Source organism: Osmerus mordax, chromosome 4 (genome assembly GCF_038355195.1).
Source record: "Osmerus mordax isolate fOsmMor3 chromosome 4, fOsmMor3.pri, whole genome shotgun sequence".
Lineage (NCBI taxonomy): Eukaryota > Metazoa > Chordata > Actinopteri > Osmeriformes > Osmeridae > Osmerus > Osmerus mordax.
In genome coordinates this window covers 17307063-17322043 of record NC_090053.1, presented here as the reverse complement: position 1 = coordinate 17322043, position 14981 = coordinate 17307063, and the positions used below count along the sequence as shown (strand labels likewise).

General features: G+C 53.4%; 1 protein-coding gene across 1 annotated transcript in view; it reads right to left on the bottom strand.

The window, feature by feature from the left end:
• Positions 1-663: 663 nt before the first annotated feature.
• Positions 664-14981, bottom strand: part of hydin (HYDIN axonemal central pair apparatus protein) — a 42282-nt gene continuing 27964 nt past the window's right edge. The window contains 27 exon segments of the mRNA XM_067235121.1: positions 664-879; positions 1205-1486; positions 1740-1964; positions 2893-3123; positions 3230-3380; positions 3466-3629; positions 3848-4057; positions 4261-4480; positions 5004-5281; positions 5489-5647; positions 5726-5924; positions 6603-6772; positions 7045-7266; positions 7386-7593; positions 7929-8076; positions 8569-8734; positions 9067-9193; positions 9396-9617; positions 9782-9995; positions 10621-10715; positions 11252-11412; positions 11649-12010; positions 12801-13034; positions 13169-13277; positions 13407-13602; positions 14150-14301; positions 14507-14742. Coding sequence (XP_067091222.1) covers positions 664-879; positions 1205-1486; positions 1740-1964; positions 2893-3123; positions 3230-3380; positions 3466-3629; positions 3848-4057; positions 4261-4480; positions 5004-5281; positions 5489-5647; positions 5726-5924; positions 6603-6772; positions 7045-7266; positions 7386-7593; positions 7929-8076; positions 8569-8734; positions 9067-9193; positions 9396-9617; positions 9782-9995; positions 10621-10715; positions 11252-11412; positions 11649-12010; positions 12801-13034; positions 13169-13277; positions 13407-13602; positions 14150-14301; positions 14507-14742 — 5357 coding nt within the window.

Sequence of the window (14981 nt, the reverse complement as noted above, 5' to 3'; positions counted from 1 at the left end):
GCTGAGTGCAGCCTATTGGAGGCACATGCTTGTGTGTGGCGCCCCCTAGCTACAGAGGGCAGGTAATGACAGCTCAGCAACTCCAGTTAACACATTTATTCTGAAAGGAGGGAATCAACTGTTCAAAACACCAAGAACTATACTGGGTATCTAAACATTTCCAGCTTGGCAAAAATATATAACTGAATTGATTTTGACACATGCATTAAGAGGGGGGAAAAGGCAAATTGTTAAAAGTGAATACAAACTATTTACAGAAAAAAGAACGATAATTTAAATATGACAGTAAAACACCAGGTCAGCAATAATTCTACATCCAAGTTTAGTTGATTTTTGATATTGTAGCTTTGTCTGTGTGTGAGAGTCAGATGTGTGTGTGTGTGTGTGTGTGTGTGTGTGTGAGAGAGAGTGAGTGATGCATGTGTGTGAAAGAGCCAGATACGTGTGATTGTGTGTGTATGTGAGAGAAAGCTAAATGGGTCTTTGAGTGAGAGAGTCAGATGTGTATGTGTGTGAGGTGTGTGTGAGGTGTGTGTGTGTGTGTGTGTGTGTGTGTGTGTGTGAGAGAGAGACAGATGTGTGTGAGGTGTGTGTGAGAGAGACAGATGTGTGTGAGGTGTGTGTGTGTGAGAGAGCCAGATGTGTGTGAGGTGTGTGTGTTCCCTAGCTCTTGTCCCTGGTCTGGCCCAGCTCAGGGCAGTACCCCCGCAGGTAGAACACCCAGCTGACAGCCTGGCCGTGGCCCTCGGAGCGAGGGCTGGAGATGGTGAGCTTCCCCCGGGCTCCGGGCGGGGCGCCCTCGAACATCACCAGGATGTTGTGGGTCTTCTTGGGCCGGATGGTCTCCACCCCTTTCACGGTGAAGGCTGGGTTGTCCACCTGGGGGCAGGATGGATTCCAGAGACGATGAGCGATTCTGTGGACCTGCCTCTGTGTTGGCTGACAGGACTACAGTACTGTGTAAGAGTGTCAGGGCACCCGAGATGTCTTACTTGAATATTGTCTTCATTTTTGTGAAAAAAGTGTGTAGGTGCATGCGTAACATTTTTGTTCTGTCCTTTCACTGAATTATTTCTCCAAATAATTTTTGCTTTACTTTTTAAAAGTTTATAACTTTGTATACCCCCCCCCCACCCCACAGACACACTTTGGCACAGTCCTGTCTATAAAGAACTCGGAGATCTGCGAGCGTGTCCGTCCCTACCTGGAAGGAGAAGGCTGTGGTCTGCAGGAAGACGTTCTTGAAGGGGATGGACACGCTGGAGCCGGAGCGGATGGGGAAGGGGCCCTGGGCCCTGGGGGGGGTGCAGGTGCCGTACAGGGGGAACACGTACTCGCCCCCGAACGCTGAGGAGAGGGTGAGCGTGGCCCGCACCTCTCCCAGCCGGCTGGGCTCGAAGCACACCTCCACGCTGGCCTCGGAGCCAGCCTGGTAACCTGCAGCGGCGTGGATGTTCTTCTCTACGGTGAAGTCCTGGCAGTCCGTCTGGGACACACACACACATATAGTTAACACACACATACACACACATAGTTAAACACACACATGTAGTTAACGCGCACACACCCGTAGTTAACACACACACACACAGTTAACACACACACACGTAGTTAACACACACAAGTAGTTAACACACACAAGTAGTTAACACACACACGTAGTTAACACACACACACACACACACATAGTACAACACACACAGGGCATCCTGGATCCAGACATCCCTGCAGGAACCCACCTTCCAGCTGTACTCTGCTTTGACGCGGGAGTAGTTGGTGAAGCGGGCGGAGAGGTAGTGGGCGGCGCCCAGCGCGGCCCGGAAGAGGAGGGGCTTCTCCGGGGGGGCGGGCAGCGCCCGCAGCAGCAGCTCGTAGTTGAAGTAGCCCAGCTCGCTGTTCTGGACCACCAGGCGAGTCGAGCTCTCCCCCGCACGGAGGGGCTGGTACTCAAAAGTCAGAGTGCCCTGAGGAACGCGTGCAGACATGCAGACACTCACTACTGAGGGAGCTGTCAGCAACTGTGTGTGTGTGTACGGTATGTGTATTTGTACGTGTGTTTGTTTGCGAGCATGCAGGTGTGTGTGCAGTGTTTCCTTTAGGATTTTTTTTAGCAGTGGGGGCAGGTCTGCCCCCCCCCCCCAGCCGAAACAAAGTTCTAACCCTATATTTCAGAGCAGGTGAATGTAATAGTCTAATAGTTTTTGTAATATGGCACATATTTTCGTCCTATTTCCCCTAAAGCAATAAGGTTAGGCTACTTAAGGCATAAATGCTGCCAATTAATAATTGACTTAACAATGTAAATGGTCAGTAGCCTAGCCTTTCGATTAAGGTAGGCCACTCAAAAGCACGTGTACACTGTCTGCTTCATTTGATCTTGACATATAGGCTAAGCATTCTTTAGCAAATGATAACAATCAACCCACTATTAATGATATTATCTTAATGCAGTGTAACTACTTCAGCATAATAATGCACCTAAAATACAAACGTGAGCAAGGGCAGCAATCGCTATCGAATCAACAGACACGTGCAATTTAGCTAGCAGGGGAAGAATACAAACAACAAAAATCACCAGTCAACTTCATTGAAATTTTCAAGAACTATAGACTAATACAATCACAGGCTTAAGTGAACTGACAACATAAGTTATACGACTTACAGTTCTCAAGGTCGCTCAGTGGGACGCGTGCCCGCTCTCGGCGTGAAGCGCGTGTCCGTGCTATTCCCAGACACGCACTCTAACAATCACTGCTGATAGACGGCCTTTCATACAGCCCTATTTCTGATATTGATTTTGAAAATCAACATAGAGGAAACACTGGTGCGTGTCTGATGATGTGAGAGTGTTATGATGTGTGTGTGTGTGTCAGCGTGTTGAGCCAGTCCTACCTTAGCCAGGCCAGGGACAGACAGCTGCGGAGGCAGGCTGACGTCAGGGCAGCGGCACTCTGCAGAGAAGCTCAGGGTGCCAGGGAGGGGGTTGTCCAGGGTGACGGAGGCGGAGGCCGTCTGGCGGACGGGCGTGGTCATCTCCACGCTGCTCATCACGCCGGGGGGCGTGGCCCGCAGGTTCAGGAAGTAGAACAGGTACTCCCCAGACACCTCGTTACGGAACGTCACCTGCCAACGACACCACAGTCACACACGTGGCTCTGGGTCTGGGGGTGTCTGGGTGTGTGTGTGTGTATAGGTGCATGCGTGCAGGTGTGTGTGTGAGAGAGCCGACCTTAGCGTTGTACACGCCCTCCTTGTAGGTGAAGAAGGAGATCTTGTAGTCTGTTGTGGCCAGCGCAGGGACATCCACATAGTCCAGCCCCTTCAGGGTCACTGTGCTGTCCACCTTCTCAGGCTTCATGACGTCCACCAGCGCTCGGAACCTGAGGAGCAGGAGAACAGAGGCTGGGCTGGGGGACGGGAGAAGTTAGACGCACACGCATTGTGTGTGTGAGTGTGTGTGTGTACCTCTGAGGCTTGGCCAGCCAGTTGTGGACAGGCACCAGCTGGGTGTAGTGGGTCTTGCAGGGCAGCTCTTGGCTGATGGTGGACACTGCCTTGGGGGGGTCGGCCGTGCCCTGCAGCAGGTACAGCAGACCCGTCCCGTCAGGGAAGGAGAAGAACACTGACCCCTGGAGGGGAGGAGAGGGACAGGGGGGAGAAGAGGGGGAGGAGGAGAGGTTAGAGTGGTAGAGGAGAGGAACAGGGGGAGGAGGAGATGGGGGAAGGAGAGGAAGAGGGGGAGGAGAGGAGGAAGAAGAGAAGGATGAGAGAAAGAGATTATGACACGGACCACAACCCAGGCGGTCTGTAGGTGGGGGTCACATGGTCGGGGGGGGGGTCAGGGCACCTGATGTTTCTTGCCGTCGGCGGTCATGACGAGGGGCCGGTAGATGATGTCATAGGTGCCGCTCTGGTGGGGCTCCAGGGTGAGGGAGGGCGGCCCGCTCCAGTGCTCCCCCTCGATGGCGGGCCGCAGGCTCCAGCGCTGGGCGGTCCGGTTAGACAGACTCACACTCTGGGTCTGCTGCCCACGCACCTGGCAGGAGAACGTCACCACCTGGGGAGGAACACACACACACACGCACGTGCACACACACACACGCTCAGCATCCACCTCCCCTTTCTCTCTCACACACCTGTATGTACGACACACGTGATCTGATCTCACCGTGTACGAATGAGTGCATGAGAGGATGTGAATGAGTGTGAAAGACTGTGTGTGTGTGTGTGTGTGAATAGATGTGTGTGTAAGGGACCCACGTCCTTGTTGACCGGGGGGGGGATGCAGGAGCCGGCCAGGGTGAGGGTGAGGGGCGCGGAGCCCTCCACGGAGCAGGGCAGGCGGTTGTAGCGCAGCTCGGAGCTGAGCTCCAGGGGGGCGAAGGTCACCAGGAGGGACACCTCCTGCCCCCCGCTCAGGTAGCCCTCCGCTGGGGAGATGGAGAAGTCCGGGGCAAACCTCTTCACGTCCCACTGGAACCTGACACACACATATATACACACACAGACATACAGTACACATATATATATACACACACACACAGACATATACACACACACAGACATACAGTACACATATATATATATATACACACACACACAGACATATACACACACACATTACAAACCCAGGACTTCCAGTACATACCTGTGCCAGTGTCAAGTTTTCCTGGCAGTGGAGGTCTTACACAGGTACAGAACCAGGAAGTGGGGTTAAATCCTATCATTCTATTCTAGCTATGTTCCCTGGAGACTGCTTTTAGGGGTAGAACCAAGAGATAGGACAGAAATCATCCAAGCCCAGACCCAGATAAGAAGTGGTACAAAGGAAACTAATTAGAGTAAACCTACCCCTCCAGTACATGTTGTGTGTGTGTGTGTATACGTGTGTGTGTGTGTGTGTGTATGCATACAGTACCAGTCAAAAGTTTGGACACATGGGAAAATGTGTCCAAACTTTTGATTGGTACTGTACGTGTTTGTGCTTGTATGTCCAGACCCACCTGACCCCGATGTCTCCGGTGTTGGTCATGATGATGCGTCGCGTGGCCGAGCAGCGCTGGGCGACCGCCCCGAACGGCAGGAAGTCCTGGTCCAGGCTGACCTCCACCCCCTGGCAGCAGCCTGTCACCTCCACCAGGGGGCGCAGCACGCCCAGGCACTCCGCCTGCAGCTCGGCCCGGAAGGGCTCCACCCGCTGGCGGGGACAGAAGAGGATCTCGGCCACGCAGCGGCCCCCGGGAGCCAGGGTCACTTCTGCTGCTGGGCTGACTGACATCACCTAGAGGGGACCGGACGCTTAAGTGTGTGTGTGTGTGTGTGTGTTAAGATTGCATGGTCAGTGCTGGTGTGTATGTGTGTGCGTTGGGTGTGTATAAGTGTGTGTATGTGTCTTACCCTGTCCAGCAGGGTCTGTGTGCTGGTGGGGTGTGTGTGTGTGCGTACATACAGTATGTATATGCATACATGTGTGTGTGTGTGCACCTACCCTGGCGTCCAGCAGGGCTGGTGTGCTGGTGTGCAGCAGCAGGGTCAGGGTCAGGGCTGAGGGGCTGTTGTTCACCAAGGGGATGATCTTCCTGCTCTTCTGACCCACCAGCAGAGCACCCAGGTTCACCTGGCGCTGGCTGGGGTCAACCAGCTCCACCTGGACACACACGGCCTGTCAGACACACACACACACACACACATACACACACACACACGCTCACATGTACACACACACCTTCATCTCTACGCCTTGTCCCAGGATTTCGACGTGCTGCTTGGTGCAGGCGTTGATGGTGAAGAGCAGCGAGTCGCGGTAGCGTCTGGCCTCGCGAGGGTAGAAGGTGATGGGCACCTGCAAGCTGCCTCCAGGGGGCAGCACCTGGGGCTGGAAACTCACCTCCAGGTAGGCTGAGGTCTGGAACTGACAGTCCAGACTGGAGCACACACACACACACGCACAGACACACACACATACACCCCACGCAAACATATACACACACACACATATAACTTTCCCTGACATGGCAACACACACTCCAGATAACACACTCTCCAGAGGAGAACAGAACACACACACACATTATCTGGCTAGATATGTGAACCCTCTCTAGTGATGCCCCCTCTATGGCCCTCATCCCTCTAGCTACCTGGCAGCCCTCAGCCCTCTAGCCCCCAGCCACCTAGCTACATGGCAGCCCTCAGCCCTCTAGCTACCTGGCGTCCCTCAGCCCCCTAGCTACCTGGCAGCCCTCAGCCCTCTAGCTACCTGGCAGCCCTCAGCCCTCTAGCCCTCTAGCGCTGTAGTCCCATAGCCCCCAGCCCCCTAGCTACCTGGCAGCCCTCAGCCCTCTAGCCCAGCCCCCTAGCTACCTGGCAGCCCTCAGCCCTCTAGCCCAGCCCCCTAGCTACCTGGCAGCCCTCTAGCCCAGCCCCCTAGCTACCTGGCAGCCCTCAGCCCTCTAGCCCCAGCCCCCTAGCTACCTGGCAGCCCTCAGCCCTCTAGCCCCAGCCCCCTAGCTACCTGGCAGCCCTCAGCCCTCTAGCTACCTGGCGTCCCTCAGCCCCTAGTCACCTGGTTGCCCTCAGCCCTCTAGCCCTCAGCCCCTAGCTACCTGGCGGCCCTCAGTCCCTTGTTGCTGATGCAGAGCGTGCTGGAGGGGGGCACCATGCCAGGGCAGTAGATGAAGCTCATGCCAAAGTCATGTTTGAGGTAGGAGAAGTCCAGGCCAGGGGGCACAGACGAGCCCGCCAGGGCCACGCTAAACACTGCACCGTTCTTCACCTGGGGAGGAGGAGAGGGAGCACAGACAGAGACAGGAAGGAGTTAGGAGACAAGTTAGAAGACAAGGAGGTAGGTGACAAGTTAGGAAACAGTGAGGAGTTAGTAGACAAGATTGGAGCCAAGCAGTTAGGAGACAAGCAGTTAGGAGACAAGGAGTTAAGAGACACATTAGGAGCCAAGGAGTTAGGAGACAAGCTAGGAGACAGGGAGGACTTAAGAAGGGGTAGCTGGATGGAGACTGACCAGACCTCACCCCCTGCCCTGGTCCCTACCCTGATGTTCAGTCCCACGTCCCTGAGGACACACGTCTGCAGAGGTGAGAAGGTGAGGGTGCAGCTCATCTGCTGGCCCACCTCCACAGCGGCCCTCTCTGGCTCCACATGCAGCTGCCTCCGCAGCTCAGCGCCGCCCCAGAGATCAAACTCAACGTCCAGGTTGAACCTCCCGTGGTTGGACACCAGGAACAACCAGGACGACTCGTCACGGAGCTCCACCTGAGGACACGAGCACGCGCGCACACACACACATTCAGAAACAAGTGTGTGTGTCAGTGTGTACATGCGTGTTTGTGTGTGCTTGCACGAGTGTGTGTCCGCGTGTGTGCGTGAGCCACCTCTCTGAAGTTGAGCGTGTGTGTGTGTGTGGGGGCCAGCTCAGTGAGGTCCCCCTCGGGGCCTTGCAGGACGACACAGGCACTCAGGGTGAAGCCCTCCGCCTTCACGTTCAGCCTCAGGGGCTCCACCTTCCCCCGGATCTGCAGCACCAGGTTGAAGGTCACCAGGCCCTCCTGGCTGGGCGTAAAGGACACCACCAGGGGCAGCCTGCAGACAGAGGTTCAGGGTCAGGGGTCAGGGCATTCATCTGTGTGTGGTTGTGTGGTTTTGTGTAAATATGTTGGTTGCTGTCCAAAGACCAAAACAACAAGGCCTGGTTCTCACATCTGAACAAAACACTTCTAGGCTTATAATTAGGTTTAGGAGGTCAGATTGTTAAGCATTTTCAGGGTTTATTCAAGGTTAGGATTAGCGACAGTAGTAAACCTATCCAGACTCATAAGCACCCCCCCTCACAATATACTAAAACATGTTCTGTGTGTGTGCGCGTCTCTGTGTGTGTGTGTTTATCTGTGTGTGTGTGTGTAGTGGAGCAGAGCCACCTGTGTTTAGGGGGCAGGGTTCCCGTCATGGGCTGCACCAGCAGGCTGTCCTGGAAGCCCTGGGAGTGGCGAGACGTCTCCAGGATGGAGAAGGAGAACGGCTGCTCCTCCTCGTTCACCACCAGCACCGTGTGCTCCACCCTGCAGCCTGGCGGGGGGGCGGGGAGTCCCAGACAGCAGGAAGTGGAATAGTGGAGCATACATGTTTGGGGTGCAGACTAGTATAAAAGTGTTGTATATAGGTTTAGGGGTGTAGTGTAATTGTCTAGCACAGTGGTTCTCAAACTTTTTACACCCCGTACCACCTCAGAATATATTTGACTCACCAAGTACCACCATTATGACTGATGTTAAAATACAGTAGCGTAAGCCTACCCTAGCTATCGTGGATGTTTGCACACTACCCGGGAACAGTCAGGTGCGCGTGCCAACATTTATTTTTGTTTCGAAACAAAAATATTATAGGGAAGGCAAAATGTATTTTAATCACATTTCAATGATATCATGGTTAAGGTATTTAAATATTTCTGAGATTCCCCCGCGTACCACTAGATAGGGGCACGCGTACCACTAGTACCATAGTTTGAGAACCACCGGTCTAGCATAGAGGTTTAGGGGGAGAGGGTGGAGGTGGGCTGACCTTGCAGCAGGTGCCCCATGTTGAGGTAGGCACAGTCCAGGTAGACCAGAGGGTCGCTGGCTGAGCCCACCAGCAGGAAGGGCACCGACAGGGACAGCTCTGGGATCAGGAAGCTCCAGAACGACTCCACCGTCTCCAGCTGCTCCGCAACAAACTCAAACCCCAACTGGAGGTGGAGGGGATGCCTGGGTTATGGTCCGACACACACACACACACACTTATCCTCTCACATACACACACACTCTCAGACACAGACACATATTCTCTCACACGTGTCCTCTCACATACACACACACACTCTCTCTCAGACTCACACATATCCTCTCACATACATACACACACACTCTCTCTCAGACTCACACATATCCTCTCACACACACTCTCACACACACACACACACACACACACACACACACACACACACATCCTCTCTCAAACACACTCACACACACCATGAGTCAACACAACCAGTAAGCCAGCGCACAGAAGGGGTCTCACCTCCACCTTCTTCCCAGGCTGGATGCTCTTCTGGGGGACGAGGCAGCGGAAGGGCAGGGGGCTGGAGTCCTCACACCTCCACTGGAAGGAGTAGGTCTTGTTGGTTGGGTTCACCACACTGAACCTTCTGAAGATGGGATGAAGAAACCACACTGTCTCACAAAACACACCACTGTTCTACCTGTCTGTCTGTCTGTCTGCCTGTCTAACTGCCCACCTCTGTCTGTCTGCCTGTCTAACTGTGCACCTCTGTCTGTCTGCCTGTCTAACTGCGCACCTATCTCTCTGTCTAGCTGCCGGTCTAACTGCACCCCAGCCTGCCTCCCTACCTGGTGACGTGGGGCCCGAGGCCGACGGAGGTGAACTGGATGGTGCGTGTGCTAGGGTGCAGGGGCTCCCTGGGAGGGGCTCCGTGTGGACCGCGCAGCTCCAGACTGCGTCTGTGGCTGCTGAGGTAGTCTGAGTCCTCCAGGTGGAAGTGGCAGTAGGGAAGGAGACTCCGACCAGCCACCTCCATGTTGGGAGCCAGTTCATCCTTCAGGTTAGGGATGCTGTCCACACGCACACATACACAGGTACACACACAGATACACACACACAGATACACACGCACCCACACCGGAAAAGGGAAGTCATTAATTCGATGAAACTGCCAATGCCATGAATGTTCGGAGAGTTTTGTACATGTCATTTGTGTGTGTGTGTGTGTGTGTACCTGCAGACCAGCCTGGCCTGGTACTCAGCCACCTCCAGGGGGGAGAAGCGGATGAGGAGAGTGTGTGTGTCCCCAGGCCGGATGGTGCCAGAGCTGGGCTCCACTGAGAAGGGAGGCAGCTCTGGGTCTCCGAGCAGCAGGGCCGACACGCTGCCCAGCGCGCTGGCCGGACGCAGAGCTGACACGCTGCTCCGGCCGGAGCCTGGGGTCACGCCTGGGTTCACACCTGACACACACACACACACACACACTTGAGATGATGGTGACATTGTGGCCACATGACTATGAAACGATAAGTCTTCTGGGCAAAAAAGTTTTTTTCAGCCCAGTGGAGCTGAGCGGAGGGAAGTGAGAACTACAATTCCCATCGACCCATGCGTTGCCAACCCTGGTTCTCAGAGAACACCTGTCCTGCATGTTTTAGATGTTTCCCTGCTCCAACAAACCTGATTCAAATGAATGGGTCATTGCCCAGCTCTGCAGAAGCCTGCTTATGACCATTCATTTGAATCAGGGTTTCTTTTTTTACAGCAATAAATATCGTACAGTGGACTCTATATCGAGGTATTATCGTACCGTGAGATTTTGATATTGTTACATCCCTAGTTGCTATGAAGCTCAGCAGAAGCCTGATAACGACCCCTTCATCTGAACCAGGTGTGTTGGAAGAGGGAAACATATACAACATACAGTAACATAACAGACACCCAGGACCAGGATAGAGAGAGGCTGATGTAGAGAACTGTATGAAGATGATCAACATGAAACCCATCTACTAAAGATCAGAACAGATGAGTTTGTCTTCCTTGTAGGATTATGGTGTGACAGGGCTGTGTTACTTTGGTGATGAAAGCCCATAGTCTTTCCAGATCTGTCCATGAGGACCTGCCAGGAGAACTCCAGATCAACAGAACCCTGGTTCTCCATCGGGAGTCTGGGAAAGAGATGGACACAGATGAAAAAATGACACAACTATACACCACACTAGGGTATTAAACCGTGTGACTGGTAACCGACAACACTTGGCAACTTTGGCAATCTCCGTTTTTGTTGTTGATCAGCAGCAAAATAACTGTTATTGTACTTCTGAGTTGTTATAGCCGCCAATCATGATTACTGTAGTACTGTAGTACTGTAGCCCAAGCACAGGGCAATACGCTCTTGAATGTGTTTTCGTTTTGGTTATTAGTTTTTGAATGGCTGTTGTTTATGCTGCTGTTTAAAAAATCAACCCCTTGTGAAAATAAAAATATATACCGTCTATTTGTATTTTATTTTCAAATGGGTCACAGATACTCAAAGACAATCTGCTCAGTTAATTGCCGTTAACAAGCGTTAGTTAACGGTCAGAAAAAAACGAACAAAAAATGAGCATCCCTACACCACACCGCATTACACACTCACATCACACCACACACAACACTTACATATACACTACACCGCACCATACACGGTCTCTCTGGTACTCACTGGAATACCCGGGTTTGGTAGAGCAGAGTGTCTCTGAAGCGGATGGGCTCCGTGCTGCAGGAGAACTTGGCGTAGTCACACACAGCACTGACACACAGTTCCAGATCCCTCTGGGAGTTCTCCACTACAGAGCAGCACGGCTCTGGGTCTGTCTCAACCACCTGCACACACACACACCACACACACCATACCACACACACACACACACATATACCACGCACACACACACCATACCACACCACAGACACACACAGCTACATAGTGAGCTAACCAATGTTGAATCGTCCACAAAATAAATACAATTCCATGTCATACAACGTCTGTGTGTGCGCATGTGTGAGAGAAAGAGAGTGTTTATGTGCACAGTACATGCGTGGCAGCGTGCACGAGCATTCACCTTCTTCTTGGCAGGCTGCCTCTGCCCCGCCTCCCTGCCGGCGTCCAGCCAGTGGACGGTGCGCCGCCGGTCGTCCCAGTCCGCCACCTGCTCCACGGGCTGCTGGAACTCCACCCTGCTTAGCGAGCACCTCGCCAGCGCCCGACTCAGCTGCAGGGGCTGCTGGGAGCACAGGGTGACGGTGACGTCCTTGGAGCAGCCGGCGTGGAGGTGGCCCACGCCGGGGGAGAAGCTGAGCTGGGCCGGCTCGCTGGGCCAGGAGAAGCGCACCACGTGGCTGGAGCTCAGGTTGGACATGGTGAAGCTCTGCTGGTAGGAGCGGCCCACGTGGCAGTCGCCGAACTGCAGCACCTGCTGGCACCCTGAACACACACACACACCAGGACCAGGTGACACACTGTACACACACACACACACACTGCAGCACCTGCTGGCACCCTGAACACACACACACCAGGACCAGGTGACACACTGTACACACACACACACTGCAGCACCTGCTGGCACCCTGAACACACACACACCAGGACCAGGTGACACACTGTACACACACACACACTGCAGCACCTGCTGGCACCCTGAACACACACACACACCAGGACCAGGTGACACACTGTACACACACACACACTGCAGCACCTGCTGGCACCCTGAACACACACACACCAGGACCAGGTGACACACTGTACACACACACACACTGCAGCACCTGCTGGCACCCTGAACACACACACACTTCAGGACCAGGTGACACACTGTACACACACACACTCTGCAGCACCTGCTGGCACCCTGAACACACACACACCAGGACCAAGTGACACACTGTACACACACACACACTGCAGAACCTGCTGGCACCCTGAACACACACACACCAGGACCAGGTGACACACTGTACACACACACACACTGCAGCACCTGCTGGCACCCTGAACACACACACACACCAGGACCAGGTGACACACTGTACACACACACACACTGCAGAACCTGCTGGCACCCTGAACACACACACACTGCAGAACCTGGAGGCACCCTGAACACACACAGCTACCCCATAACACTGCTGACTCTCCATCGGGGCGACAATGTGACGAACCATTCACAACTAACCAATTAGGAGAGGTTACGTAATCAGTCCCGTCTCACCATTGGCTGCTTCCTCGTCCTGTAGGGCTAGGTTGCTGATGTTGGTGAGGGTGATGTCGTCGCGGTAACCCTCCGCCTGAAGGCAGATGAGAGTGTCTTCGAACGGGTTGTCCTCCACCTGCAGACTGATGCTAGCGGTCACCTGGAGGGGCTGGGCAGGGATGAAGCCCACCTCAAACTCGGCCTGCTGCCCTACCCCCAGCCTCAGGGAGGCACTGTGGGCCACCGCGCCCTCTGGAACACACAGGACAGAGTTAGCTACCATGGAGGAAAACCTGCGAATAGAGGCTGCAGTCTAGTCCGATACAGCCATAGAAGAGTACTGCAGTCTCAGAAGGTGACAAGGTGTGTGTGTGTGAGGGTCGTACCTGTGCCTGCGGGGCCCTCTAGGCGTGAGGAGGAGAAGGTGCAGCCAGGCGTGTTAGGAGTAGCCCTGAGCGTAAACACACCCATCTTATCCAGAAGATCCATGTGTACCTACACACCCACACACACAGTTTGTCATCAGTTCATCTATAATAAGATCCATAATAATATACTTTTCAATAGATAGGGTTAGGGTTTCCAGCCGCAGAGTTGTGTGGTGTGTGTGAGGTCAGGGGTCACCTGTGCGGGTATGTTGCTGTCGTTGTTCAGCAGCAGAGTCTGGGAGGGTGTGTGTGTGCCCAGAAGGTGTCTGAACTGCAGCAGGGGTTCTCCTCGGCTGGTCCTGAGGGCCGGACGCACCACCGTCACGCTGGGCAGGTTCCCCTCGCCGGCCAGGTCAAACACCAAGGGTCTGGACTTAGCCATGGGCAACAGGCTGCAACACACACACACACACACAGTCACACACTGTGTATCACAATGTTATCAGAATCAGAATCAGAATCAGAAAGGGATTTATTCGCCATGAAAGTTTGCACAGACAAGGAATTTGCTTTGGCAGGAAGGTGCATACAATAAACATATACCTAACATTTAAATATGTGGACTAACTATACTAAGGGTACATAAACTAACAGTACTAAGTGGGATTAGAATATAATTAAATATACAATAAAATATAAGTTGCCGTAAATATATATATAAAATATAATATAAAAATACAAAAATACAAATATTACAAAAAATACAAATGTACAAGATACCATGTTGTAATGCAGTGCAAAAAGCAGAGTGTTTTAAGCAAGAAGTCATTTGAGTCAGTATAAAGGTCCTAAAGAGCCCCATAGGAACAAAAAGGTAGGTACAGCAAATGGGAAGTGTGCGTACACACACACAACACATACACCCCGAGACACACACATATACACCCCCCACACACACACACACCCCACACACCACACACACACGCCACACACACGCACCTGGTAGCTCCTTCTAGAGAGGCCTCAAAGACAGCCTGGTAGGTCTGCATGGACTGGGGGGCAAAGGTCACCACAGCAAAGATGTGGGAGTGGCTAGGGATGCACACCTTGGTTGGAGCCACCTCAAACACCTCCACATTGCGCATGGGCACCTGAAACAACCAATCAGATGCTTTCGTTTACAGGTGAGACAGCTCCCTTGGATGAGAGATGAGGAGTCAGATGAGGGGTCAGATTAACGCTCAGATTAGAGATGAGGGCTCAGATTAGGGATGAGGGCTCAGATTAGGGATGAGGACTCAGATTAGGGATGAGTGCTAAACCTACTAATGATTCTTAGTAAGGACTGGAGCCTACCTTGGTGCTGACAGACCTGACGGCCAAGCTGAGCTCGCAGGGCACCTTGCCCATGTTGGTGAGGCGGAAGCGGGCCGTGGCCGGCTGGCCGACCAGGACGTTGTTGAAGACGAACCTGTTCTCGTCCAGGATGTAGACGCCGTCCGCGTGGCAGAACGGCTCGCACTGCAGCAGGCTGGCGGTGGGACACAGGCGGTGCTCCTCAAAGATGGACGCCATGTCCTTACAGTTGATACCTGCTCACATGACACCATGTCCTTACAGTTGATACCTGCTCACATGACACCATGTCCTTACAGTTGACACTTGCTCACATGACACCAGACTGACTTTCAGGTGGGCCCTGATAGGCTAGGCATGTGTAAGTAGAAAGACAGGCAGACAGATAGTCAGTTTGAAAGACAGACAGACAGCCAGGCAGGCAATCAGGCAGACAGACAGGCAAGCAAATAGGCAGACAGACAGGCAGGCAGGC